The sequence below is a fragment of the Entelurus aequoreus genome, linkage group LG25 (assembly GCF_033978785.1).
Source record: "Entelurus aequoreus isolate RoL-2023_Sb linkage group LG25, RoL_Eaeq_v1.1, whole genome shotgun sequence".
Classification (NCBI taxonomy): Eukaryota; Metazoa; Chordata; class Actinopteri; order Syngnathiformes; family Syngnathidae; genus Entelurus; species Entelurus aequoreus.
The window spans coordinates 29,105,640-29,131,931 of NC_084755.1; the positions used below are offsets into that span (position 1 = coordinate 29,105,640).

General features: G+C 36.8%; 3 protein-coding genes across 3 annotated transcripts in view; 2 read left to right on the forward strand and 1 right to left on the reverse strand.

Annotated features, from left to right (window-relative positions):
• rab3db (RAB3D, member RAS oncogene family, b) overlaps nt 1-10,527 on the forward strand; it is a 51,691-nt gene extending 41,164 nt beyond the window's left edge. The window contains exons 3-5 of the mRNA XM_062037411.1: nt 4,259-4,377; nt 6,056-6,180; nt 9,668-10,527. Of these exons, the coding sequence (XP_061893395.1) occupies nt 4,259-4,377; nt 6,056-6,180; nt 9,668-9,858 (435 nt within the window). The 3' untranslated portion in view covers nt 9,859-10,527. The remainder of the gene's footprint in view (nt 1-4,258; nt 4,378-6,055; nt 6,181-9,667) is intronic.
• A 2,739-nt stretch (nt 10,528-13,266) lies between these two features.
• The window catches only part of epor (erythropoietin receptor), a 36,286-nt gene continuing 23,260 nt past the window's right edge, over nt 13,267-26,292 (forward strand). Inside the window, exon 1 of the mRNA XM_062037130.1 lies at nt 13,267-13,538. The gene's annotated coding sequence lies outside the window, so the exon portion shown is untranslated. The remainder of the gene's footprint in view (nt 13,539-26,292) is intronic.
• Nucleotides 15,757-26,292, reverse strand: part of swsap1 (SWIM-type zinc finger 7 associated protein 1) — a 43,771-nt gene continuing 33,235 nt past the window's right edge. The window contains exon 4 of the mRNA XM_062037131.1: nt 15,757-16,082. Within this exon, the coding sequence (XP_061893115.1) occupies nt 15,876-16,082 (207 nt within the window). The 3' untranslated portion in view covers nt 15,757-15,875. The remainder of the gene's footprint in view (nt 16,083-26,292) is intronic.

The window sequence follows — 26,292 nt, forward strand, 5'->3', positions numbered from 1 at the left end:
GTAAGAATTGTTTAGATATACTGTAAAACAGTGGCGTGCGGTGAGGTTCATGTCAGGTGAGGCACTGACTTCATCACAGTCAGATTTACAAACTTATGAACCCTAAAGAGTATCTTATTCACCATTTGATTGGCAGCAGTTAACGGGTTATGTTTAAAAGCTCATACCAGCATTCTTCCCTGCTTGGCACTCAGCATCAAGGGTTGGAATTGGGGGTTAAATCGCCAAAAATGATTCCCAGGCACAGCGCCGCTGCTGCTCACTGCTCCCCTCACCTCCCAGGGGGTGATCAAGGGGATGGGTCAAATGCAGAGGACAAATTTCACCACACCTAGTGTGTGTGAGACAATCATTGGTACTTTAACTTAACTTTACACTTACAAACTGTAGCACACAAAAAAGCACATTTAATTAAAAAAAACGTTATTATGGTCTTACCTTTACTTATAAGTGCGGGAACAGTGGTGTTCGTGTTGGAAGAGTTGTGAATGAATGAAATATGAAATCCGCGCTGCAGTCTGCAGGTGTACCTAATGTTGTGTCCCTGCGGTCGTTCGCGGCTCCTCCAGCGCGAGTATTGTTGTTTTTGCACTTTTTGGCTTATTAAGTGACTTTTTTTGGGTGGATTCGGTCTTGCACGTGGAGGGTTTGGGTGTGGACTTTGGTTGGTGTGGCGCTCCCGTCGGGCGGTGCGTTCTGCGGCGGAGATGCTTGGCACCAGGAGGCGGGGTTATGATGCGAGCCTCTCACAGTGCGTCTTCGCAGCAGTTTTATGAATGCTCAGCACAAGAAATACGTTACACACATACAGTTGTTGACAAAATACACTGTACATTATATACCTCAGCTAACTAAACTATGGAAATGTATAATATAATTCATATAGCAATACGGTCTCACTGCACAGCAGGCCAGCAGTTAGCCGAGTCATTGCGCACAATCCATGTTGAGGCACAACGCAGTGACGTGCCTCAACTGGCTGCTGATCACCGCACCGTCTCTTCTCAGTATTTGAACGGCAAATGTGAAAATAAAAATAAAAATAATCTAAAACTGGTGAAGTTAAATGGAAAATAACTTTAGTATAATCACTGGATACATATAACAATTTAATTTTTTTTTTTTCTTTTTACATTTTTTTTCTTTCCATGATGGTAGGTGAGGCCGTGCCTCCCCTGCCTCTAGTGACGGCACGCCACTGCTGTAAAACTTACAAACGTTGCTCGGAGTGATGAATGAAAGATCCATACGAGGAGAAACACTATGGACGAATAGTAGGCGGAACAGCACTTGTACTTCCGATTGAAAGCTCAGTCTCAACAGAAGAGCACTGCAGCACCTGCAGTGAGCGAACTGGTCCAAAAGATGGCGCTATAGCACAAACAACACACATTTTCAATGTCTTTTCTTTTTTCTTTTTCTTTTTTTTAAAGCAAAGAAAAATCCATGAATTAGCCGCACCGTTTTGTAAAACCGCAGGGGTCAAAGCGTAGGGAAAAAGTAGCAACTTATTGTCCAAAATTTACGGTAAATCTGATTATTTTGTGAGACTCGGTTTTAGAAATGTAAAATATATTTAAAACCTAACGTGGTGGACATATTTACTGTACAAAACAATATTGCCTTCTTTCAAACTTGCTCCAAACGAGATGTTTGGAATTTAGACTTTAGTGAAGTAGTTTGTCTTTGTTACGTCAGCAGACATGGCCATGCATGGAAGTTTACCCCGAGAGCTTTGCATGACTCCGCCATGTTTATTTAGTTGTAGTCAATAAGTCCCTTCTTTTTCTCTATCCTCTTGTTGCGGGGCAGACTGGCTCGCACGTGCACATGCATCCTCCGCTGTTGCCATTTCTAATCCAAAGTAACGTATAGTTGGAACGTATCTCTCTTGTAGGGTCGTTATGGAAGCGCTAAAAACTACAACACGGCTGACGGGGGGATAACATGAAGATGGTCTGTAAAACATAATTCATGCACATTTTAAACACAACACCACTATTAAATGTTGAGGAAGTCTTTTAAATGTAGAACAAATAGCACGACATGTCCCTTTTAAGTGTGTTGGAAGATATTGATCGGATTAACGTTGTTTTGAATGGGAAACATTTCTTCTGTTTTCACACTTTGGAACTGATTACTAATGAAAGGCGAGGTACCACTGTACTTACTGTACACATAACAGTTGTTTAGTCTTTTATACATACAGTGGGGCAAAAAAGTATTTAGTCAGCCACCCATTGATTGTCAATGGGTGGCTGACTAAATACTTTTTTGCCCCACTGTATGTCAAAGTGTCCATTTTTCAGCGTTTCCCATTGTTGGGCTGCGAGCGCCCCCTAGAGGGCCGCCAACAAATATGTTTCTCAGTTGTAATACACTTTTCCACCACGCGTGGCAGTAATGACAATAGCAAACAAGGAAAGTCAGAGAAGTAAGCGCAAAAATTATGACTAAAGTAGTTAAGCCGTATTTTTATTTTTGTATTTTTATTTTATTGACAGTTTAGTTAAGAAACTTACTAATTACTATTATTTATTACTGATTTAGTTTTTTTTGGGTTTTTTTTTGTTTTTGTATTTATTAAATCAACATAAAAAACACAAGATACACTTTAATTAGTGCACCAACCCAAAAAAACTCTCTCCCCCATTTACACTCATTCATACGGAGCCCCTAAATGGACATGGGGGGAAAAAACATTTTAGACATGTATCTCGTGCGCACGAAAACCTTTTTATAAAGTTATGGAAAAAAAAAAAAAAAAAAAAATTATATGTATATATTTTTAGACATGTATCTTGTGGCACTAGAAAGTTTATTGTGCGCACGAGATACATGTCTAAAAAAAAAAAAATTACGAGATACATGTCTAAAAGAAATGAATAAATTATTTAAAAAATAATTATTTCCCCCATGTGCCTTTAGGGGCTCCGTACATTCACACTCATTCACACAAAAGGGGTTGTTTCTTTCTGTTATTAAATTTCTGGTTCCTACAATATAAAACAATATAGTCTGCAAGGGATACAGTCCTTAAAGCACACATGATTGTGTGTGCTGCTGGTCCACTAACATTTTCATTAATTACTATTTTTTATATTGTTTTACTTTCTTTTTTATTCAAGAAAATGTTTTTTATTTATTTATCTTATTTTATTTTATTTTTAAAAAAAAGACCTTATCTTCACCAGACCAGGTTGTCAATGAAGTTAGATTGTTTAAAGGGTTCTTAAAACCAGGTCCAGTCCAGATTATGTCCAGGTCGGGCTCAGCAACACACACCTTCATTTATGTACACTGAAAATTGGGGAACACAACAGATTGTATATAATATATAAACAAAATTACATTTTCAAAATAAGCCTTTGAGGACTTCCCATCTTTTTTTATGTTTTTTGGCATCATTATTGTTTTCAACCATATAACTTTCTAAAGTTAAAAAATACTGGATAATTGTTTTAAAGAAAGTAATACTAAGTGAATATCTGTTTTTGGCCTTAAAAATAAACCTTTTACCGAGTACTATAATTAAATTGACTAAATCATGACTGTAAATAAACTCTCCTAATATAACAGAAACCACATTAAGCTTCATAAACAAACCAATCCTTGAACACATTTTTTCAACTTCCACCCAAAACGAAGACACAATATGACAATACCAAAACAAATGCAGGGTTACTGATTTAGTTTATTTATTTTAGCACTACATAATTCCATGAGTCACTCGTATGCAGTATATTTGGTTAGTACTTATTTTTATAATCAGCCTGACTGTTAAATAATAATCCTTGTCATTAACACATGGTTTCATATAATTTGATAAAGGTTACAAACTGTAAGTAGGTTAGATATGATTTAATATCATACAAAAAACAAGAGAAAGATTACCAATTCAGTGTTAGTATTTAGTGGAAGAGCCCCACAACATCCTTTTGATTTTCCAGCCCTTTGTGGAAATAGTTTGGACACCCCCTAATAACAAAAACAAAACAACAATGGCGCTCTCTTGTGGTATGAAATTGCTGAAAACTGAAAGGGATCATTTTTACTTACCTCCATGCCCGCTTTTATAGGCCGTATAAAAAGAGAGTCAGCCATGAAATATGTTGTTCAGGTTGTCCCTGACGTCTAAGCAGGAAAATAAAATACTAAACATAATAATGATCACCACATAACTCTGACAAAGTCAATAAAAATGATGTAATACCTTTTTGAGAAGCATTTGTGTTGACATATAGGTTTGTGTTTGCAGGACACGGCGGGACAAGAGCGCTATCGGACCATCACCACCGCGTACTACAGAGGCGCCATGGGCTTCCTGCTCATGTACGACATCACCAACCAGGAGTCCTTCAACGCCGTCCAAGACTGGTGCGTTCATTTGAACCAATACGGTACCAATTCCCGGTACCTGGGAATTGATACCATACTCGTACCAATTTTCGGTACTTTAGTCTGTGTTGATAAATATAGTTTATGATAATAAAATCTTTTTTTATTTTTTATTGCAACATTTAAAATTACTGCTGTCCAGTTGTTTTGTTATCACATTTCGGAGTCTCAATTGCAGTACTGTATAGTCTATGGTGTGTTGGCTAGTCAGTTCAGTCTTGGATAAATCTAGTCTTTTGTTGCGCCCTAAAATGTGTTAATACTGTAAGTATTGTACTTATTATGCACCAGCTGTTTGATTGCAATGTGCATCTAACTTGTAGTTTTCGATAACACATTTGCAGGTGTTAAAATTGCCATGTAAAATCGCTAATGCTAATCAGGAGCATGTCAATTGCAAAGCCAATGTATATTAGCATCAAGCTTCATTGGCCAGGTATGTTTAACACACACTGTGCTCTCTTTGTTCAACGTAAACAACAAATATTAACTATAAGTAAAAGTCTTAGGTTTGAGCGTTTTTGGAGTCAATTGCTTTGTTGGTATTGAAAAGTGCAACATTACGCAGAGGTAGTTTGGCCGAGTCCGCTCTCAGTGCTGCTGGAGTGATCACCAAGTGCCAAAGTGGAACCCAGGTACTGGAACATAGCATTATTGGATTTTACATGAATCAGGGCCTGGTACTACAGGTGGGATTCGATCTGTGGGGGGGGTTCTGGATTCTTGTGATGTGCGATACCGCTGATTTTTTCATTTAAAATTCAGGCCGGTATCGGCGATACCAATCCGATATCGATACTTTGTGCAAATATACCTAACGTGTCTGCTAAAATTTAAAAAGTTGTGGATTTTTCAAATAAGATGTTTATCTGGAAAAAAAACAGTAAAATGTAAAAAAAAAAATTGGAATGTAATGAAAAAAAACTGAACATTTTAAATTAATAATATTAATATACTTAGTCACCTATAACACAACGTATTATTTTAAATTCATATAAAAACAGTTTTTAGCATTTTTTTTTTTAAATATCAAAATGCCACCGCCCCAATACTTTGGCGGAAAAAGTCTTAACACCTCTGATCTAAAATATTACAAGCTCTCAAAATAAAAATAAATATATTCCTAAATGACAAAGTTTAGAAAAATGGTACTAAGTTATGAATTAATTTGACAAATTAGAACAACCACAATAAACACTGTTAAATGTGTAACTGAACATGAATATTTTCATACAGGCAACATTTTTGACACACTTGATTATGCAGTTACACAATCTTATTATTTTATTCTTACATGGGAATAAAAACAGCAAAATGTAAGAAAAAAAGAGCAAAAAATTAGTATGTAATTAGAAAAAGCTGAAAAGTTCTAATAATTAATAATACAAATATATTAAGTCATCTTTAATGCGTAATTTTAGCTATTTTTTAATTTCAAAAATATCACATAGGCCCCGCATACTATGACTTTTCAGTATGCAGTCCCAGGTGGAAAAAGGTTGGACACCCCTGAACTAAAGTATCAATATTTTGATTTGAGAATTGATATCAGAGCATATAGATCTGGTATCGATATTTCAGTATCCATCCGACTGTATTCGGTACTCAGATGGATCATGGCGTGTGTTTTACGATCAGGTGTGTGTGTGTGTTACAGGGCCACGCAGATCAAACAATACTCGTGGGACAACGCCCAGGTGATCCTGATCGGTAACAAGTGTGACATGGAAGATGACCGGCTGATACCCACAGAGGACGGCCAGCGTATTGCCGAGGACCTTGGTATGTACACCTTGGATATACAGTCGTGGTCAAAAGTTTACACACTCTTGTAAAGAACATAAAGTCATGGCTGTCTTGAGTTTCCAATCATTTCTACAACTCTTATTTTTTTGTGATAGAGTTGACAAAATTAGTGCAGTTCAGCTAAATGTGTTGCTTTTCTGACATGGACTTGTTTCTTCAGCATTGTCCACACGTTTAACTCAGGAATTTGGGAAGGCCATTCTAAAACCTTAATTCTAGCCTGATTTAGCCATTCCTTTACCACTTTTGACGTGTGTTTGGGGTCATTCTCCTGTTGGATCACCCAACTGCGCCCAAGACCCAACCTCCAGGCTGATGATTTTAGGTTGTCCTGAAGACTTTGGAGGTAATCCTCCTTTTTCATTGTCCCTTTTAAAGCACCAGTTCCATTGGCAGCAAAACAGGCCCAGAGCATAATACTACCACCACCATGCTTGACAATAGGCCTGGTGTTCCTGGGATTAAAGGCCTCACCTTTTCTCCTCCAAACATATTGCTGGGTATATATTAACATTGCTAGTTAAATATTCAAACACAATGTTACTGTTCAAACCGTGTGTAATTTTAAATGTTACAGTGGCCAAAAATATTGAATGTACTTTAATATTATGTATTTTCTGAACTATAGAACACACCGGCATAAAGCCGCACCCACAAAATTTTAGAAGAAATTTTTTTCTTTCCATATATTTGTCGCACTGGACTTTAAACTGCAGATATATACGTTGTGAAATGAGTTATTTACACAGAAAGATTTTGTAAATGTTTATTTACATATCTTAATTGTTTCCAAACGGTGCCTGTAACACAGCAGTAAAACGGCTGATCAAACAAAACAGAAGTCATCCTCATGGACCCACTAGCTGCGGAAGCTAGCTCTCCAATCAGCTATATAGACTCAATAAATCCACGGTGACGTTTTGGTGAATTTACTGAGACATTTGTGAAACTGAAACAATACAAAAAGAATGCCATTGTAAGTTAATAATGCTAACAGACACTCGTTAACGTGTTAGCATATCAGTTATTGCTAACGACGCACACTTGATTACATTATGATAGCACATACAAATATGCTTGAAAACACTCCGACAGACATCACACATGGGACGGTTTAGTAAGTATAAACAGTTTTTGTTATATTGTAAAAGTTACGAACGTTGCCTGGTGTGACAAATGAAGAATCCATACGAGTAAAAACGCTATGGACTACTGGAAGATGGAACGACAAGTTCAAAGCACTAAAACGGAAGGAAATACTGTAGCCGTTCACTCGTCCAGAAGGTGGCACCATAGCACAAACAATAAATAACACACCTATTCAGTGTCTCTGCTCGTGTTTAATGAAAACTATTTGTTGAACATGTTAGAATAATTGTTTCTAAATTATCACAAAAACGTTGTTACATTGAGGTTCTGGTGAGAAGACAAAAGCTGTCTTTGAAACCTAGCAAGAGTAAGGCTCATAAAACTCCACTGTGTAGGGGGGAAAGCAAGTTGAAGGTGTTCTTTCATGTATGGTAATCAACAGAAAGATATTGTTTTAACTCAGACCTGGGCATTCTGCGGCCCGCGGGCCACATCCGGCCCTTTGTGCGTCCCTGTCCGGCCCGCGTGAGGCCAATCATAAATTACAAAATACATTTTAAAAAGTATCTATGTCGAGTGTGCAATACAACGGTGCTGCTTTTGTTTTGAAAAGCGTTATTTGTATTACTTCCGTGTGGACGTATGCGCGTGCGTGATTGTGAGTGAATGTGAACAGCTGCAATCACAAATTACAAAATAAAGTTGAAAAAACATCTATGTCGTGCTTTAATTTTGAAAAGCGTTATTTATGGGCATATGTCCGTGTGTAACCTGCGAGTGAAGGTGCACATGCAGCGACAAGTGATGCACGGTTTACACCCGAGACGCTAAAAAGAGAAAAGGTGATGACGAATGGCGTGTTTTCAACAAGACATGGACTGCCAAGCAAAGTACCCTCTAAAGTACGCGCCTGCGCAATTGCGCACTGCTCAAGTGTCCTCTGCGCACAGCAAATATATGCCGCGCACCTAACCAAATCCCATCTGAATTCTAAACAAAATAAACACAGTTATTCTGTGTAATTTTGCAATGCAACTTTGAGTGACAGTGACAACAAGCGGCTTTAACGGTGTTCGTTAACACCGTTCAATTGAACACCGTTCAATTATTGTAACGTCTATCGAGATGCTTCGAGGACAGGAATTATATCGATCACTTTATTGAGCAAAACTGTTTATATTCGGCCATAACCACACCAAAAACATGAGTAAAACAATTCTATCTCGAAAAACTAGTCATTTTCTGCCGTACAAACCAGGCCAAAACCAACTTGTCATCTGTCACCAACACACATACCACTAAACCACTGGTGCGTTTATGGCCACACAAAAAGTCGGACAACTCAAACACCACACAAAGTTACACTATGACTCCTCAGTCATACGTGTGCTTATTCTACTGTAATTTATTATTAATGTTAATGTATTGATATTAATCATGGAATGCTGTTACTAGAGAAAGTTACAGGAATGCACACTTCATCCTATGCTTACATTTCATTGTGCAACATGAGGATGTTTAAGGGGAACTAAATGTGATCTCTGAAAGGGGTACAAATGATTTCCAAAGCAGTGCTTTTGGTATAAAGTTAAGTTAGGTTAAATGAAAGTATTATTATTTATTATTATTATTATTATTATTATTTATCTTACGGTATATATCAAAAATAATATTGAGCAAAATTGAATTGAAATATTGTCGATGTGGCCCTCCAGCAGTGCTCGGGTTGCTCATGCGGCCCCCGGTAAAAATTAATTGCCCACCCCTGTTTTAACCCAAGGACTTCAAAGCGGAGAGATGGCAGGATCTGCCCAATTTCCAGACAAACTCTTTTTGAACTATTTTATGGACTTCTTTTTTATGTATTTTACGAACTCTTTTTGAACTATTTTATGAACCTCTTTTTTGAACTATTTTACAAACTCTTTTTGAACAGACCTTTTCTGTGAACTTTTTGCGACCTTTGTCCTTTGGAAACAGCGGTGGCCATGTGGTCGTGGAGGTTCCAAAATAAAAGGAGGCGTGCAATCTTTTGGCAGAGCGTGCTGAGATAGTGTACAGTGTACAGGTGTACAGTGTACAGACGACTCTCCTCAATATTGAGTCCAAATTGAATTCTCTCTCTGTTTAATTCTTTGCCTCTTGTCTTGTTTAATAGATGTCATCAGTGTTTGAACCTGACAGAACACAAAACAATATGGCCGTTAGCATAGAAAAATCCATAAATTAGCCGCACTGTTTTACAAGCCGTAGGGTTCAAAGTGTGTGGAAATAGTTGAATTTTTCAGGAAATAGTTATAGTATATAAAATATATATAAAATAATATAAAACTTCTTTCCGTCTTAGTGCCATCTCTCTCTCCCCTGCCGTCAGGTTTCCAGTTCTTCGAGGCCAGCGCGAAGGACAACATCAACGTCAAGCAGGTGTTCGAGTGCCTCGTGGACGTGATCTGTGACAAGATGAACGAGAGCATGGAGGCGGACTTGAACATAGCGCCCAACCACAGGAACCAAGGCCTGAAAGACTCGCCTCCTTCCAATAACAAGAGCAACTGTGCTTGCTAAACCACACTCACACACACACACACACACACACACACACACACACACACACACACACACACACACACACACACACACACACACACACACACACACACACACACACACACACACACGCACACACTAATACTGGTAATCAACTTTTCTGTGCCTGGACTGTGGGACTTGCTGCTCCTCTTCATCTCTGTTCACTGCAGCCCCGCCCAGCACAAAAGGCAGAAGGCTGAGATAGTCATCATCACTGTTAGAGACCCCACACCCCTGCGACGTAAAAGGCCCCTCTCATTCTTTTCTCCCGAGGACTCAACCCTCACACTCCGCTTCGTCCACAACCACTATCAAGTACGTGCTGAAAACACGCATGAACGATGTCATCACATCCAACACATCTCAGGCAATATTATAAACTCTGCCATTGCTCTATGAGACAATACTGTTCCATTTTAACTGTTAATGTCCGACAGCTATTGGCTTATGTATACTGTTTTTTCCATTTGTGCACTGCATTATGACAGCGGTGTCAAATATTTAATATACTATTTAACCTGAGCTGAACCATACCATACCAATCACACATTTTAAGTGAAAAAACGTGAAAACAAAATGGCAAAACACTGTAAAAACTCAAATGTTATGTTTCGTTATAGTAATAAAAAATACTCTGTGATTGTATTTTATTTTGTTTTTACATATTCAGTGTTCTAAATATATAGTGGCTCCTGAAAAAAAATATTCCATGAGTGAGAAATACTCCAAATGAGTCCTTTCACACATTTTATACAGAATAATTATCGTATTTTTCGGAGTATAAGTCGCTCCGGAGTATAAGTCGCACCGGCCGAAAATGCATAATAAAGAAGGAAAAAAACATATAAGTCGCATTTTTTGGGGAAATTTATTTGATAAAACCGACCAAGAATAGACATTTGAAAGGCAATTTAAAATAAATAAAGAATAGTGAACAACAGGCTGAATAAGTGTACGTTATATGAGGCATAAATAACCAACTGAGAACGTGCCTGGTATGTTAACGTAACATATTATGGTAAGAGTCATTCAAATAACTATAACATATAGAACATGCTATACGTTTACCAAACAATCTGTCACTCCTAATCGCTAAATCCCATGAAATCTTATACGTCTAGTCTCTTACGTGAATGAGCTAAATAATATTATTTGATATTTTACGGTAATGTGTTAATAATTTCACACATAAGTCGCTCCTAAATATAAGTCGCACCCCCGGCCAAACTATGAAAAAAAACTACGACTTATAGTCCGAAAAATATGGTATATCGATATATCACCCAGCCCTAAATGAAATGTATAAATGAACACTTAACACAACTTACTGATTTAATAGTGTTTCTCACCATCTTTATCAAAGTGCTGGCACTCACAACTTTCTTTGGCCCTTGTTGACTTTTTTTTTTCTTTTCTTTTTTGCAGCGCCACAGACATTTATTCTTTGTTTTGGCCCTCGGTTTCGTGGAGTGCTACACGGGAACACAGACTAGTTTGGTCGTACGATAACGACAACGTTTGAGATTTTCTTTAAAAAGTCGGGCGAACGAATGCCAAGGTATCACTGGTGTTGATTAGAATGCTAAATATCAGCGGGGTCCAAGTGTGGCCCCCGGGTCTTTTTTCTTTTAATTGCAAGGTATAGAAATACATTTACCAAAAAAAAAAACAGCAAAAATGTGGTTAATACAGAAAAAAAAGCGCAATGTTAAGCAAAAAGGGCTGATCTACTTTAATAGCTAATCATAACAAAAACTTTTTTTTTTTTAAACATCTGAATTTTTTTTGGCGTATTACAAACTTTAAAAAAATACATACAAATAATAAAGTGGCCTCCCTGCATCCTTATTTGTTTTTATGCAGGCATTGGTGGAAAAAGTTTTGACTTATTGTTGAAATAATTACACTATCCTGTAAAAACATGTTAACGATTCGTAAAGTGACACCTGAAAATTGCCATTTTTGTCAATATCTAACTTTTTACAGTCTGCTTTCTTTGGTCAACTTGAGGACAGACAAATCTACTTAAAGGCCTACTGAAAGCCACTACTACCGACCACGCAGTCTGATAGTTTATATATCAATGATGAAATCTTAACATTGCAACACATGCCAATACGGCCGGGTTAACTTATAAAGTGCAATTTTAAATTTCCCGCTAAACTTCCGGTTGAAAACGTCTATGTATGATGACGTATGCGCGTGACGTCAATCGCTGAAACGGAAGTATTGGGACACCATTGAATCCAATACAAAAAAGCTCTGTTTTCATCTCAAAATTCCACAGTATTCTGGACATCTGTGTTGGTGAATCTTTTGCAATTTGTTTAATGAAAAATGAAGACTGCAAAGAAGAAAGTTGTAGGTGTGATCGGTGTATTAGCGGCTGGATGCAGCAACACAACTACGAGGACTTTGAGATGGATAGCATACGCACTCGCCGCCGACCTCACCTTGACTTCCTTCGTCTACGGGCCGCCGACCGCATCTATGATCAGGTGAAGTCTTTCGTCGCTCCGTCGATCGCTGGAACGCAGGTGAGCACGGGTGTTGATGAGCAGATGAGGGCTGGCTGGCGTAGGTGGATAGCTAATGTTTTTGGCATTGCTCTGTGAGGTCCCGTTGCTAAGTTAGCTTCAATGGCGTCGTTAGCAACAGCATTGTTAAGCTTCGCCAGCCTGGAAAGCATTAACCGTGTAGTTACAGGTCCATGGTTTAATAGTAATGTTGATTTTCTGTCTATCCTTCCAGTCAGGGGTTTATTTCTTTTGTTTCTATCTGCATTTAAGCACGATGCTATCACTTTAGCTCCGTAGCTAAAGAGCTTCACCTCGGAGATAAAAGTCACTGTGAATGTCCATTTTGCGTTCTCGACTCTCATTTTCAAGAGGATATAGTCTCCGAGGTGGTTTAAAATACAAATCCGTGATCCACAATAGAAAAAGGAGAGAGTGTGGAATCCAATGAACCCTTGTACCTAAGTTACGGTCAGAGCGAAATAAGATACGTCCTGCACTGCACGCTAGTCCTTCACTTTCACGTTCCTCATCCACGAACCTTTCATCCTCGCTCAAATTAATGGGGTAATCGTCGCTTTCTCGGTCCGAATCTCTCTCGCTGCATTGTAAACAATGGGAAAATGTGAGGAGTCCTTCCTCCTGTGACGTCACGCTACTTCCGGTACAGGCAAGGCTTTTTTTTTTATCAGCGACCAAAAGTTGCGACCTTTATCGTCGTTGTTCTATACTAAATCCTTCAGCAAAAATATGGCAATATCGCAAAATGATCAAGTATGACACATAGAATGGATCTGCTATCCCCGTTTAAATAAAAAAATTTCATTTCAGTAGGCCTTTAATAGCTAATAACACCTTCTTCTTTTTTTTTACCTCTATGAATTTTTTTTGGTGTATTACAAACTTAAAAAAATACATACAAACAATAAAGTGGCCTCCCTGCATCCTTATATTTGTTTGTATGCAGGCATTGGGGGAAAAAGTTTTGACTTATGGTTGGAATAATTACACTATCCTGTAAAAACGTGTGTCGCAAAATGACACCTGAAAATGGTAATTTTTGTCAATATCTAACTTTTTACAGTCTGCTTTCTTTGGTGATCGCCAACTCGAGGACAGACAAATCCACTTAACCCCAAGGTCAGCCACACTTTTGTATTGTTAAACACGTGCCTCTCAACCTAACATTAACATAATTATCCATGTAGGGCTGCACAATTAAGCTATTGTAAATTCTAATCGGATTATTTATGTTAAACTACATTTTAAAAAAATTTTGAAAAAGTTTCATAGATTTTTTTACTCTTAGCATGTCTGGCGCCTCCAGGCTACACCACACGCTCCTTCTTCCTGCGAGAGCGCTCTCTATAGACATTCGGTGCTCCCCACACACGCGTCCTTTTCTCATGTTCTCATGTATTTTTTTATTTAATAATAATAATAGATTTTATTTGTAAAAAGCACTTTACATTGAGCAAACAACCTTAAAGTGCTACAGTGTATTGAAAAAAAAATGTTTTTTTAAATATAAAAACAAAAACTAGAACAGCCTAATAGCTAGAACTAGTATGCATATATCTACAAAAAGGCTTTTTTAAAAAGAAGGGTTTTTAAGCCTTTTTTAAAAGCATCCACAGTCTGTAGTGCCCACAGGTGGTCAGGGAGAGCATTCCACAGACTGGGAATTTTTTATGTAAACATTTGTTTGCGTTTCAAGGCATAAACAACTTCCAAAAGTACAATCACATATAAAAGGCTAATTTTCCCCCCAAAATAAGACACACAAAAGAAAACTTTTTTTTTTTTACAAATAAAAATAAATAGTTTTTATCCAATTGGTTTTACTGTTTTGTTTTTGTACGTGTCCTTGAGTGCCTAGAAAGGCGCCTAAAAAGTAAAATGTATTATTAATGACTAAATATATCACCAAAAAATAAATAAAATAAAATTCATCAGTCAATATTCCCCATATTGTCATTTATTTGTGGCCAGGAATGAAATAAAAAGTGTGTGTCCAAATGGTCACCAAATGGCACAAGTGATTGTAGAAATCCGCCTCCACAAGCCCGGAGTGTGTGCAGAAAAACTGCGTAAGCCGTGAGAAGCCCGAACCTTTATCTTTACCGTAAGTGCTAAGAGGAAAACAGAGTTTGTCTCCATGGTGTACAAAAAGTGGCCTAGGGGCTATTTGTAGAATGCAGCTTACTAAAGAAACTATTAAAAGATGAAACATAGAGCAAACATGCATAAAGTAAGGAGAAAAATATTAAATATTGATACTAATAATGTTGTTTTTGGTAGTTTTTACAACAACAAAAAATGTAAGAGTTATCTGATATTGGGATAATATTTTGGGCCTAAATCAGCACTATACTCTTGTATTGTACTCCTATTATATAACTCAGGGGTTCTCAACCTTTTTGACCCTGGGGCCCAACTTTTCCACTCCATAGGGGCCCGGAGCCCACTCAATTGTTACCACTAAATTAGTTATTCTACTCTTGATTTTAATCATAATCAATAATTATATCTAACATACACACAGTTTAACAGGATGAACCTCGTCAAATGATAAGAATACAAAGATTATTATTAAGGCTTAGGTCTGGCTGATTACTAAAATGAATACTAATAAAAAATACTGCATAAGAATTAATACATTCTTACCTAAATAATTAATAATTATAGGTTATATGTTTCTTAAATAAACTGTCAATATAGTTAAAGTGCAAATGAAAATAAAGCTTCACCACTTTAGTTGTCATTTTTGCGCTTAAGAAACTTCTGACTTTAGCTCCAGACTTCTTCAGTTTGTTTTTGTCATTACTGCCACAAGTGGTGGAAAGGTGTATTACAACTGAGTACCCACACTGAGAAATATTTTTTTGGTTCAGAAACACTGATCCAAATCATGCAGAGTCTCGCTTGGTGGAGTTTAATTATGACTTCTCGACATGGAACTCGCATGTTCCAAAGCCACAATAAATCTCGCAGAGTTCAGTACAAATTGGGAGCTAAAAAGTATTAATTCAGGTAATTATTTGTCTTATTGATTCATTTTGTGCTTTTGGCTCCCGGGAGTCTCAAGAGGACTTGACAAAAGAGGATGTGGGGCTCTGTGAGGAAGTCGTTAAAGTGCCAAAACTGTCGGGGGGGAAGCGTACAGTAAATCATATTTTTCTGTGTTGGGGGTAGCAGAGGAAATGTGGACACCTGCGTTGATTTTGTAAGATAAGTTATTATTGCTGCACTAACTCGACACAAGTGTGCGCACTACTCCTTTCCAGTTCATCACACAATCTTCCCTTGCGAAGAAGATAACATTTCCGCTCATGTACAGTATAACTGACCAAAATTTTGAAGTAAATTTAGTTGTATATGAGGGAAATGTTACGTGTAGAGGGGGAAGGAGACGGCAGACTGGAGGGACGTTGTTTTAAATCTGTTTAATTATTATATACGCACAATATACAATAATCAGAAATGAAGTGTGTGAACTAATCCAAATAAGTGTATGGTGTGCATCTGTGTGTGAATTAACTGGTGTGTGTTACCGGGAGTGTTGAGCATGAGGCGGAAGTCCAAAAGGGGCAGGGCTGGCTCGGAGGTCTGTGAGCAGACGTGAGGTCGAGGGCATGAGAGAGGCGTCAAAGTCCGTGTCCAGGCGGGAGGTCGAGATCCAAGCTGCAGAGACGCGAGACAATGAACACGACGGGGAAGAAAACACAAAGAGCAAATAGTGCGCATAGAGCTTGACGTATAGGCTTACTGTACTGAACAGGGAACTAAGTTCTGGCGCGGGATAGCAGGTTGTGCAGGCTTATGAAAGCAGGTCCTCTGATCAGTGACAGGTGCGCTGAGTGCTGGCGATTAATTGCAGCTGCTTGCTGCAGCCGGACTGACGCGTGCCCGGCGCGCTCCCGGGGTTGCGCTCAGCACAGCGCACACATCAATGCGCACTGAGGTGCGCTCGGGCCGTGACAGGAAAACAATAAACTACAATATGCAGTTCAATTAAAGTGATTGGCTGACAACACTAGTGAATTAGTGAATTATATTTATATAGCGCTTTTCTCTAGTGACTCATGGCGCTGTTACATAGTGAAACCCAATATCTAAGTTACATTTAAACCAGTGTGGGTGGCACTGGGAGCAGGTGGGTAAAGTGTCTTGCCCAAGGACACAACGGCAGTGACTAGGATGGCGGAAGCAGGGATCGAACCTGGAACCCTCAAGTTGCTGGCACGGCCACTCTACCAACCGAGCTATACCGCCCACTACATTTGTATTACAACATATATCAGGCCTGGGCAATTATTTAGACCCGGGTGGGCCAAATTTAGAGAAAAAAATGTGTCTGGGGCCGTTATCTGATTTTCAGGAATATTAATACAAAACCTCACACTAATGTCTGATTGAACGCTTAAAACGTTATGACAGACCGCCTTAAAAAACGGAATGGAATTTAAAAAATGTTTTACTGAATGAGACACCCAGAATGTACATGAAAATAAAGAATGTGGGATTTACAATATTAACTATGAACGATAAAACACTGAATATTGACAACATATGAACGTCACACCCCCTCTCGATCGACATACTTTACAATCAAGCGAAACGCAACAAAAATGCTACAAACATCGAAATATGAACGCGAAGGGTAAAAAATAAACCCACCTACAATCTGATACATCTGATATATCACTAAGCTTTAGAACTTTCTTGTAAAAATCTCCTTCCGTGTCCCACATTTCAGGCTGACACTCTGTGGAAACGCTCCCCACCCACACTGCTTGGTGCCTCGTCTGAGCTGCTGTGACGTAGATGACCATAGTAACTAATTAGATGACCATAGTAACTAATTAGATGACCAAAGTAACTAATTAGATGACCATAGTAACTAATTATATGACCATAGTAACTAGTATATCATACAAAAGGGCAGATTCCAACCATTGAAATACTTTGTATAATTCAAGACTTGCGGTCATTATAAAACATCACTGCACATCATAATGGCAGCTACACTTTACATCTTAAAGATCAAAAAAAAATTTGGGGGAATGTCCGGCAGGCCAGATTGAAAAGCTTAACGAGCCGCATGCGGCCCCTGGGCCTTAATTTGCCCAGGTTTGACATATATGGACCCCAATTATTATGTAATGTATTTAAAAACATATGTTAGTGTTTCTCTCTCTATGAGATTATATAAAAAAAGTGATTTACATTTTGGATGATGTACAGTCGAGCTCTTAGATGTGATCTTGCATAGGTTTGCAGTAATTTAATTGCATGTTTCATTTTCAGTCACACAAATGGGAGCTCATGGACGTATTGATTGACGTGAAATATTTTGAAATATGATGGTCATCGTTCATTTGCTTACGGATATGTTTGACGAGTTACTTTCGATGACTTCATGACAAGTTGCGGCAAAAGTGATGATTTGAGGTAGGGATGTCACGATACCGACTGCGGGGGTTCCCTCCGGGTACTCCGGCTTCCTCCCACCTCCAAAGACATGCACCTGGAGGATAGGCCCCTCCCACCTCCAAAGACATGCACCTGGGGATAGGTTGATTGGCAACACTAAATTGGCCCTAGTGTGTGAATGTTGTCTATCTGTGTTGGCCCTGTGATGAGGTGGCGACTTGTCCAGGGTGTACCCCGCCTTCCACCCGAATGCAGCTGAGATAGGCTCCAGCACCCCCTGCGACCCCGAAAGGGACAAGCGGTAGAAAATGGATGGATGTCACGATACCTATACCTGTATATCGTATTTTTCGGAGTATAAGTCGCTCCGGAGTATAAGTTGCAGTGGCCCAAAATGCATAATAAAGAAGGAAAAAAACATATAAGTCACACTGGAGTATAAGTCGCATTTTTTGGGGAAATTTATTTGATAAAAGCCAACACCAAGAATAGACATTTGAAAGGCAATTTAAAATAAATAAAGAATAGTGAACAACAGGCTGAATAAGTGTACGTTATATGAGGCATAAATAACCAACTGAGAACGTGCCTGGTATGTTAACGTAACATATTATGGTAAGAGTCATTCAAATAACTATAACATATAGAACATGCTATACGTTTACCAAACAATATGTCACTCCTAATCGCTAAATCCCATGAAATCTTATACGTCTAGTCTCTTACGTGAATGAGCTAAATAATATTATTTGATATTTTACAGCAATGTGTTAATAATTTCACACATAAGTCGCTCCTGAGTATAAGTCGCACCCCCGGCCAAACTATGAAAAAAAAACTGCGACTTACAGTCCGAAAAATACGGTACTACTCTAGCCTACCAGTGAATTCAAAAAAGGCTAATGCGATCTTGGGAGAAGTGGTGGGTCATGTGACTGACATTTCTTTCCACCACCATGAATGATGGTGAAGAGCTTTAAGTGTCTGGAAAAGCGCCTTATAAATCGAATCCATTATTATTATTAATATTATTATTATTGTTATCATCGAAGATATGGATCTATTTAGAACTGTAATAACAGGACATCTATTGAGTGTTGCCCTGGTCTATACACAAATTCGGAAGACGATGGCAGCCGTTCAAGGAGCCCAAAGGCTGCCCGTAGCAACTGATAGAGTGGGCGGAGCTGTAAGCATTCAGACTTTGGTGATCTCGGAATTGAATCGCAAATTGGACAACATCTCGAAGAGGCCTTCAGCACTGCCAGGCGAAATTATGATCAATGTGAGAGACAGAACGGACAACTAGTGAACACAAAACCGTTGAAATGTGTTTTTGCTCGGCCAACTAAGAACAATCCTTAGCTGCAATTCTGTGCTTTAAACACCCCGAGTGAGACAAGTGCAGCAAAAGACGCTCTGAATCCTCCCCGTCTTCAAGAACACCTGGGATGTTGTCTCATTTTGCGTATGGAGCGACCTCTAGGGTTCTAGACAATACATACGCCCATGGACTACCACACAGACATGCGCAAACACCCCGACGCCCTCCCGTTGTGAGTCCTGAGTTTTCTGTATGTCGTAACATGTGTCCATATGTGCTTATTGTTCCTTGAGGGTTTTTTCCTGGTCTCAAACTGAGCCCCCCTCCACAACTAACCCCAAAGGGGTTTTTTTACTCATCCTACCCACATGTTTACCATTTCCCGCCTTTTTAGTGCGTAAAAAAAAATGTCAGCGTATAAAAATTCAATGCAGAAATATTCGTTGCTTCCAAACTCAAGACCCACTTCCGGTAAACCAAGACCGAGGCAATCGATCCGGTCTCAGAGCCAATTAACGGGGTGTCAAGTTTGCAGGTGAAATTTTCTGCACTATATTTGAACAAACTTGATTTTTTAACTCATACTGAAATAATAAGGATGCTGGAGGAAAAAAAACATCTACACCCAAATTGCGATTCTTATTTATCCCCATTCTGAATCGATTCATCATATTCATAATTTATTTAAAAAGAGAAAAAACGTTTTTTGTTTTTTTTAAAGTATTGATTCTTAAAAATACGTTTTTAGGGCTGTTTCTGTGGGTTTGAAAAAATATATATTTTAAGAATTTTTATACTAAATAATCAAATGCAAGAATCGGTTTGAATCGAATCGTCACCCCAAGAATCGGAATCAAATGGAATCATGAGTTCACATTTTTCAGTATTGATTTAAAAGGAGAAAAACATATTTTTTAACAATCAATTCTTAAAAATATGTTTTTAAGGCTGTTTCTGTGTTGTTGTTTTTTTAGAAATATATATTTTTTTATAATTTTTATACCAAATAACATTGCAAGAATCGGTTTAAATCGATTCTGAATCGAATCGTCACCCTAAGAATTGGATTTAAATAGAATCGTGATTTTAATCATTTTCAAACTGATTTAAAAGGAGGAAACCTTTTTTTTAACTATCAATTTTTTTTTAAACATGTTTTTAAGGCCATTTCTGTGCTTTTTAAAAGTATTGTATTTAGGGCTGCAACTAACAACTAATTTGATCATCGATTAATCTGTCGATTAATCGATTAATAATCGGGGGGAAAGAGACAAACTACATTTCAATCCTTTCCAGTATTTTATTGGGGGGAAAAAGAAAAAAAAAGAGTACTGGCACCATACTTATTTTGATTATTGTTTCTCAGCTGTTTGAAAATGTTGCAGTTTATAAATAAAGGTTTATAAAAAAATAATTTAAAAAAAGTAGCCTCTGCGCATAGCATAGATCCAACAAATCGATGACTAATTTCATCGCCAACTATTTTTATAATCGATTTAATCGATTAGTTGTTGCAGCCCTAATTGTATTATCATTTTTATACCAACTAACATATTTCAAGAATCGGTTTGAATCAAACCATCACCCCAAGAATTGGAATCAAAAGGAATCGTGATTTCATAATTTTCAAAATTGATTTAAAAAGAGAAAAACATTTAGTTTTAACAATCGATTCTTAAAGATAAGTTTTATGGCTATTACTGTGTTTTTTTCTCCCGTTTTTTAATTATCATTTTCATACCACATTATATAATGCAAGAATCTGTTTGAATCTATTCTGAATCGAATTTTCACCCTAAAAATCGGAATCAAATGGAATTGAATAGTTTTCTAAATTGATTTAAAAAGACCAAAAAAAAATTTTACACTCCATTTTCACAAACTTGATTTTTTTAACACAAATTATGCGCACAATTTGTATTCAATAAAATTGCCAGCATAATTTGATGTAAAAAAAAAATCAGTTCTCAAAATTTAAATGCAAAAAATTGAATTACATGAATTCAGTATCTAAAAAAAAAAAAAGTTTTGGTAATAAAGACACAAATGAACCTCCATACTTTATCGATGTTTACACCGTCTAATTGTGTTTGACTTTCTCTTCTACTCTTACCAAATAGCATTATTTCCCTTTAACTGATACTCAAAAATTTCTTTATTTAATCTGTTATTTATATTATTTATTTATTAATATTTATATATTATTTATAATATATTTATAAATATAAAATATATATATATATATTTATATATATATATATATATTTATAAATATTTATAATATTTATATTTAATTATTTATATCTATGTTATTATTTTGTATTTGTGCTCTCTCCTGAACAAAACGCAGCAAATAATACTAGATTAAGTCCTTCTAGATAATAAACCATTTTGGTTCCAGTATTGATCCCTGTGGAACGCCACAAGATATTATTCAGCGTTGTCGACGCCTAGCTTCCTGTTGGTTAGGTAGTTTCCTCACCCATCTAATTTGTTAAGATATTATGATTAATTGTGTCAAATATTTTTAGTATATATTATTATATATATTTAGAAAAATATTACTTTTTTGTTACTTTAAAAAACAATTATGTAAAGTTTTTTTTTTGTTTTTTTAGTGGTGGTTTCCAATGTAAAAACAAACAAATAATACACACTTTTTTGTTGTATATGAATGACCTTGCTCACCTTCTAACCCACAACATTAAACCAGTTTTTAGTGTTTTATCTAAACAACCAGCCCAACCACAATCACTTCCTGCCACCATTTCCCTCGGCCTGCAGACTTTATCTGAATGACGTTACGTGTCCGTTGTGTAAAGTACACCTTTCCTTGCGTCAGGGTCCTGCCTCTTTGCAAATGATGTAAGGAGGTGGACTGTTGCGTTTGAACTGACCGGGGCGGGCGGGCGACCTATCGGGGTGAAGGGACAGCCTGGTCTGCTGCGCCGATAACGGCAGACAAGACAAGACAAGACAAGACAAGACAAGGCGTGTGGCGATAAGAAAAGGTTTATGTCTGCCTCGTAAGTAGCTAAATAGTAAGGATGTTGGAGGAAAAAAACATTTACACCCAAATCAAGATTCTTATTTATCCCGGTCCTGAATCGATTCATCATATTCATAATTGATTTAAAAAGAGGAAAAAAACATTGGTTTTTTTAACTATTCACTCTTAAAAATAAGTTTTTAAGGCTGTTTCTGTAGGTTTTTTAAAATATATTTTTATCATTTTTATACTAAATAATCAAATGCAAGTATCGGTTTGAATCGAATCGTCACCCCAAGAATCTTAATCAAATGGAATCATGAGTTCATCATTTTCAGAATTGATTTAAAAAGAGAAAAACATCTTTTTTTTTTAACAATCGATTCTTAAAAATAAATTTTTAAGTCTGTTTCTGCATTGTTGTTGTTATTTAAATATTTTGAAACCGTTTTTATACCAAATATATTGCAAGAATCGATTCTGAATCGAATCGTCACCCTAAGAATTGGAATCAAATAGGATCGTGAGTTTAATCATTTTCAAACTGATTTAAAAGGAGAAACCTTTTTTATTTAACTATCAATTTTTTTATATATATGTTTTTAAGGCCAATTATGTACTTTCTAAAAATATTTTATCATCATTTTTATGCCAAAGTATATAATGCAACAATCCGTTTCAATCGAATTGTCACCCTAAAAATTGGAATCAAATAATTTTCATAATTGATTTAAAAGGAGAAAAAACTTTAGCTATTGATTCTTAAAAAAACAAGTTTTTAAGGCTGTTTCTGTGGTTTTAAAAAAATATATATTTTATAATTTTTATACTTAATAAATGCAAGAATCGATTTGAATCGAATCGTCACCAAGAATCCATTATCATTTTTATACTAAATAATCAAATGCAAGAATCAGTTTGGATCGATTCTGAATCGAATCGTCAGACCAAGAATCGGAATCATGAGTTCATAATTTTCAGAATTGGTTTAAAAAGAGAAAAACATATATTTTTTAACAATCGATTCTTAAAAAGAAATATTTAAGGCTGTATATGCATTGTTGTTTTTAATAAATGTATTTTTTGTCATAATTTTAATACCAAATAATATACTGCAAGAATCGGTTGAAATCGATTCTGAATTGGAATCAAATAGAATCGTAAGTTTAATAATTTTCTAAAATAATTTAAAAAGAGAAAACAATTTTTTTTAACTATCAATTCTTTGAAAAATACATTTTTAAGGCCATTTCTGTGTTTTTTAAACCAAATAATATATTGCAAAAATCGGTTTAAATTGATTCTAAATCGAAACATCACTCCATGAATTGGAATCAAAATAAATCGTGATTTCACAATTTTTAAAAATTATTTAAAAATAGAAAAACATTTAGTTTTAACAATCGATTCCTAAAAAGATGTTTTAAGGCCATTACTGCGTTTTTTGTCTCTCTTTTTTAAATTATAATTTTTATACCAAATTAATGCAACAATCTGTTTGAATCGATTCTGAATCGCATCAAATGGAATCGAATAATTTTCAAAATTTATATAAAAAGAGAAATATTTTTCTTAAACAATCGCTTCATAAAAATAAGGGTTTTTTTAAGCCGTTTCTACGCTTTATAAAAAATATTTTACTATTAACATTTTTATACCAAAATATATATATATTGTAAGAATCGGTTTAAATCGATTCTGAATCAAATCTTTACCCCAAGGCTTGGAATCAAATTGAACCATGAGATCATATTTTTCAGAATTGATTTAAAAAGAAAATAAAACCTTTTTTTTTTCACAATCGATTCTTTAAAAGACGTTTATAAGGCTGCTACTGCATCTTTTTACAAAAAAATATATTTTATTACTATTTTCATACCAAATATTATATAGCAAGAATCGGTTTGAATCGAATCGTCACCCCAAGAATTGGAATCAAATGTAATCGTGAGTTCATCATTTCAAAATTGATTTAAAAATATAATTTTTTTTTTTTTTAGACAATCAATTCCTAAAATTACGTTTTTAAGGTTGTTTCTGCATTGTTAAAAAATGTTTTATCTTTTTTATACTACATAGAAAATTGCAACAATCGGTTTCAAACGATTCTGAATCGAATCTTCACACCAAGAATGGCAATCAAATGGAATCGTGAGTTTAAGATTCACATCTGCAGCTAACAGTGAAGTTTATTTACTCAAACTGGATTATATCAGTTTATTTGTGGATATGTATTGGCATTGTACATCTGAGGAATGAAAAATAATAATACTGCTCATTTTCTTTCCGATCTGATATCGAGTAAAATGCAGGCTGATACGATACTTTGTGCAAATATACCTAACGTGTCTGCTAAAATGTTAAAAGTTGTGTGTTTTCGAATAATAACATATTTATCTTTAAAAAACAACGGTAAAAATGTAAGAAAAAAATTGGAATGTAATGAAACAGATTTGAAATTTTAAACTAATAATAATATTATACTTAGTCACTGATAACACAAATGTTGTCTTTCCATATATACATATTTTTGTATGTATACATATACAGTATGTTTGTATATATGTGTATATGTATATACATATATGTATATATACACAGTATGTTTGTTTATATATATATATATATATATATATATATATATATATATATATATATATATATATATATATATATATATATATATATATATATATATACTGTATATGAATACCCTGAGTGATCAGTGACAGCCAGGAAAGACTGGATGACAACCATGAAGAGTGTGGTGACTACTGGAGAGTCAGTGACAGCCCGGAGAGACGGCAACCGGGGAAGAACGGGTCGGGAACCCAATTTGCATCCTCTGTGAGGAGGAACCCAACCAAGCTACGATGAACCTAAAGGAAAAATACCCCCAGGGGAGCCCGAGAGGGGGGGAGGATGAGCACCCCAGTCGAACAGACTTAACGTTAACAGATCTAGGCAACGGACAAACGACTATGAGCGTGCAGTGTACATGCGGTAAAGTCTGCAAGAACATTCATTGCTTAAAGATCCACCAAGCGAGGAAGAAGTGCCTGTTGGGAGCAGAAGCAACACAACGCACAGGTGTTACACCTGGTGAGACGCAGGAGGTGCCAGGCCCGGAGTCACCCCATAGTGCCCAGAACCTCCATGTGTTGCAAACTAATCCCTCGAGCATCAAGTCTGAACGGAGGCGGATCAAGTGGCCTGCAGCTAGCATGACCTCACTCTGGAAGCAACTCGATGACGATGTCGACCAAATTCTGGAGGCAATGGCGAAGGGAGAAGCCCGACGGGAAGCTACGACAACAATCATTGTCAGCTGAACGGTTCGGCGAAGGGGAGAAGAGAAGCTCCGGAACCACGTACTCAAAGAGCTGTAAGGATCCATAACATTAGGCAGGAGATGAAAGCGCCGAAGTTCCAGTACAAGGCGGCAAGGACGTGAGGAACGCACTGGCCTGGCCCAGCTGATGTGCATCCTTCGGAAAAAGACCAGGGGCCGTACTTATCAAGCTTCTTAGAGTGCCATTTTACACTTAAGTCCTGAGAATTTGCGAAATTTAGTCCTACTCTCAAACTTAAGAATAAAAGCTTTTTATCAACGTTCTTAAGTCTAAGAATCACTCCTACTCTCCACGATATTTAAGAGACCTTCAGAGGTGTCCTAAGTGGTTAGGAGTTGCCAGCAGGGGATGGCACTGAGGCGAGAGAGACGTGCGCGAACGTTCAGGGAGCGGAACTATGTCCTGGATTTGTTTGATGACGAGCAGCTGATCAAACGGTATCGTTTAGACAGAGCGGGTATTATTTTTGTCACAGATTTAATACTTTTCGATTCCTTGTTGATTTCTGCATGTGGCTGCAGTGGGCTAGTATATATAGAGCCACCCACACCAGTTTCAAATTAGTTGCCTAATTAATGAATTGGAAAGAAAATGTTATGAGAGTAGCGTATGTGTGTGGCCGTGAGGTGAGTGACGTCAGTGAGTGTGTGGGCGAGAGAAGAGAGGGAGCGGTAGCGTGAGTGCCGGCGGGGACTAGTTTGTTTTGTATTATTTTGTCGTTTATTGTCAAAATATACACTCCCATTGTCCACTTAAATATTTCCAAGATATTTATTTATTCTTAGACAACGG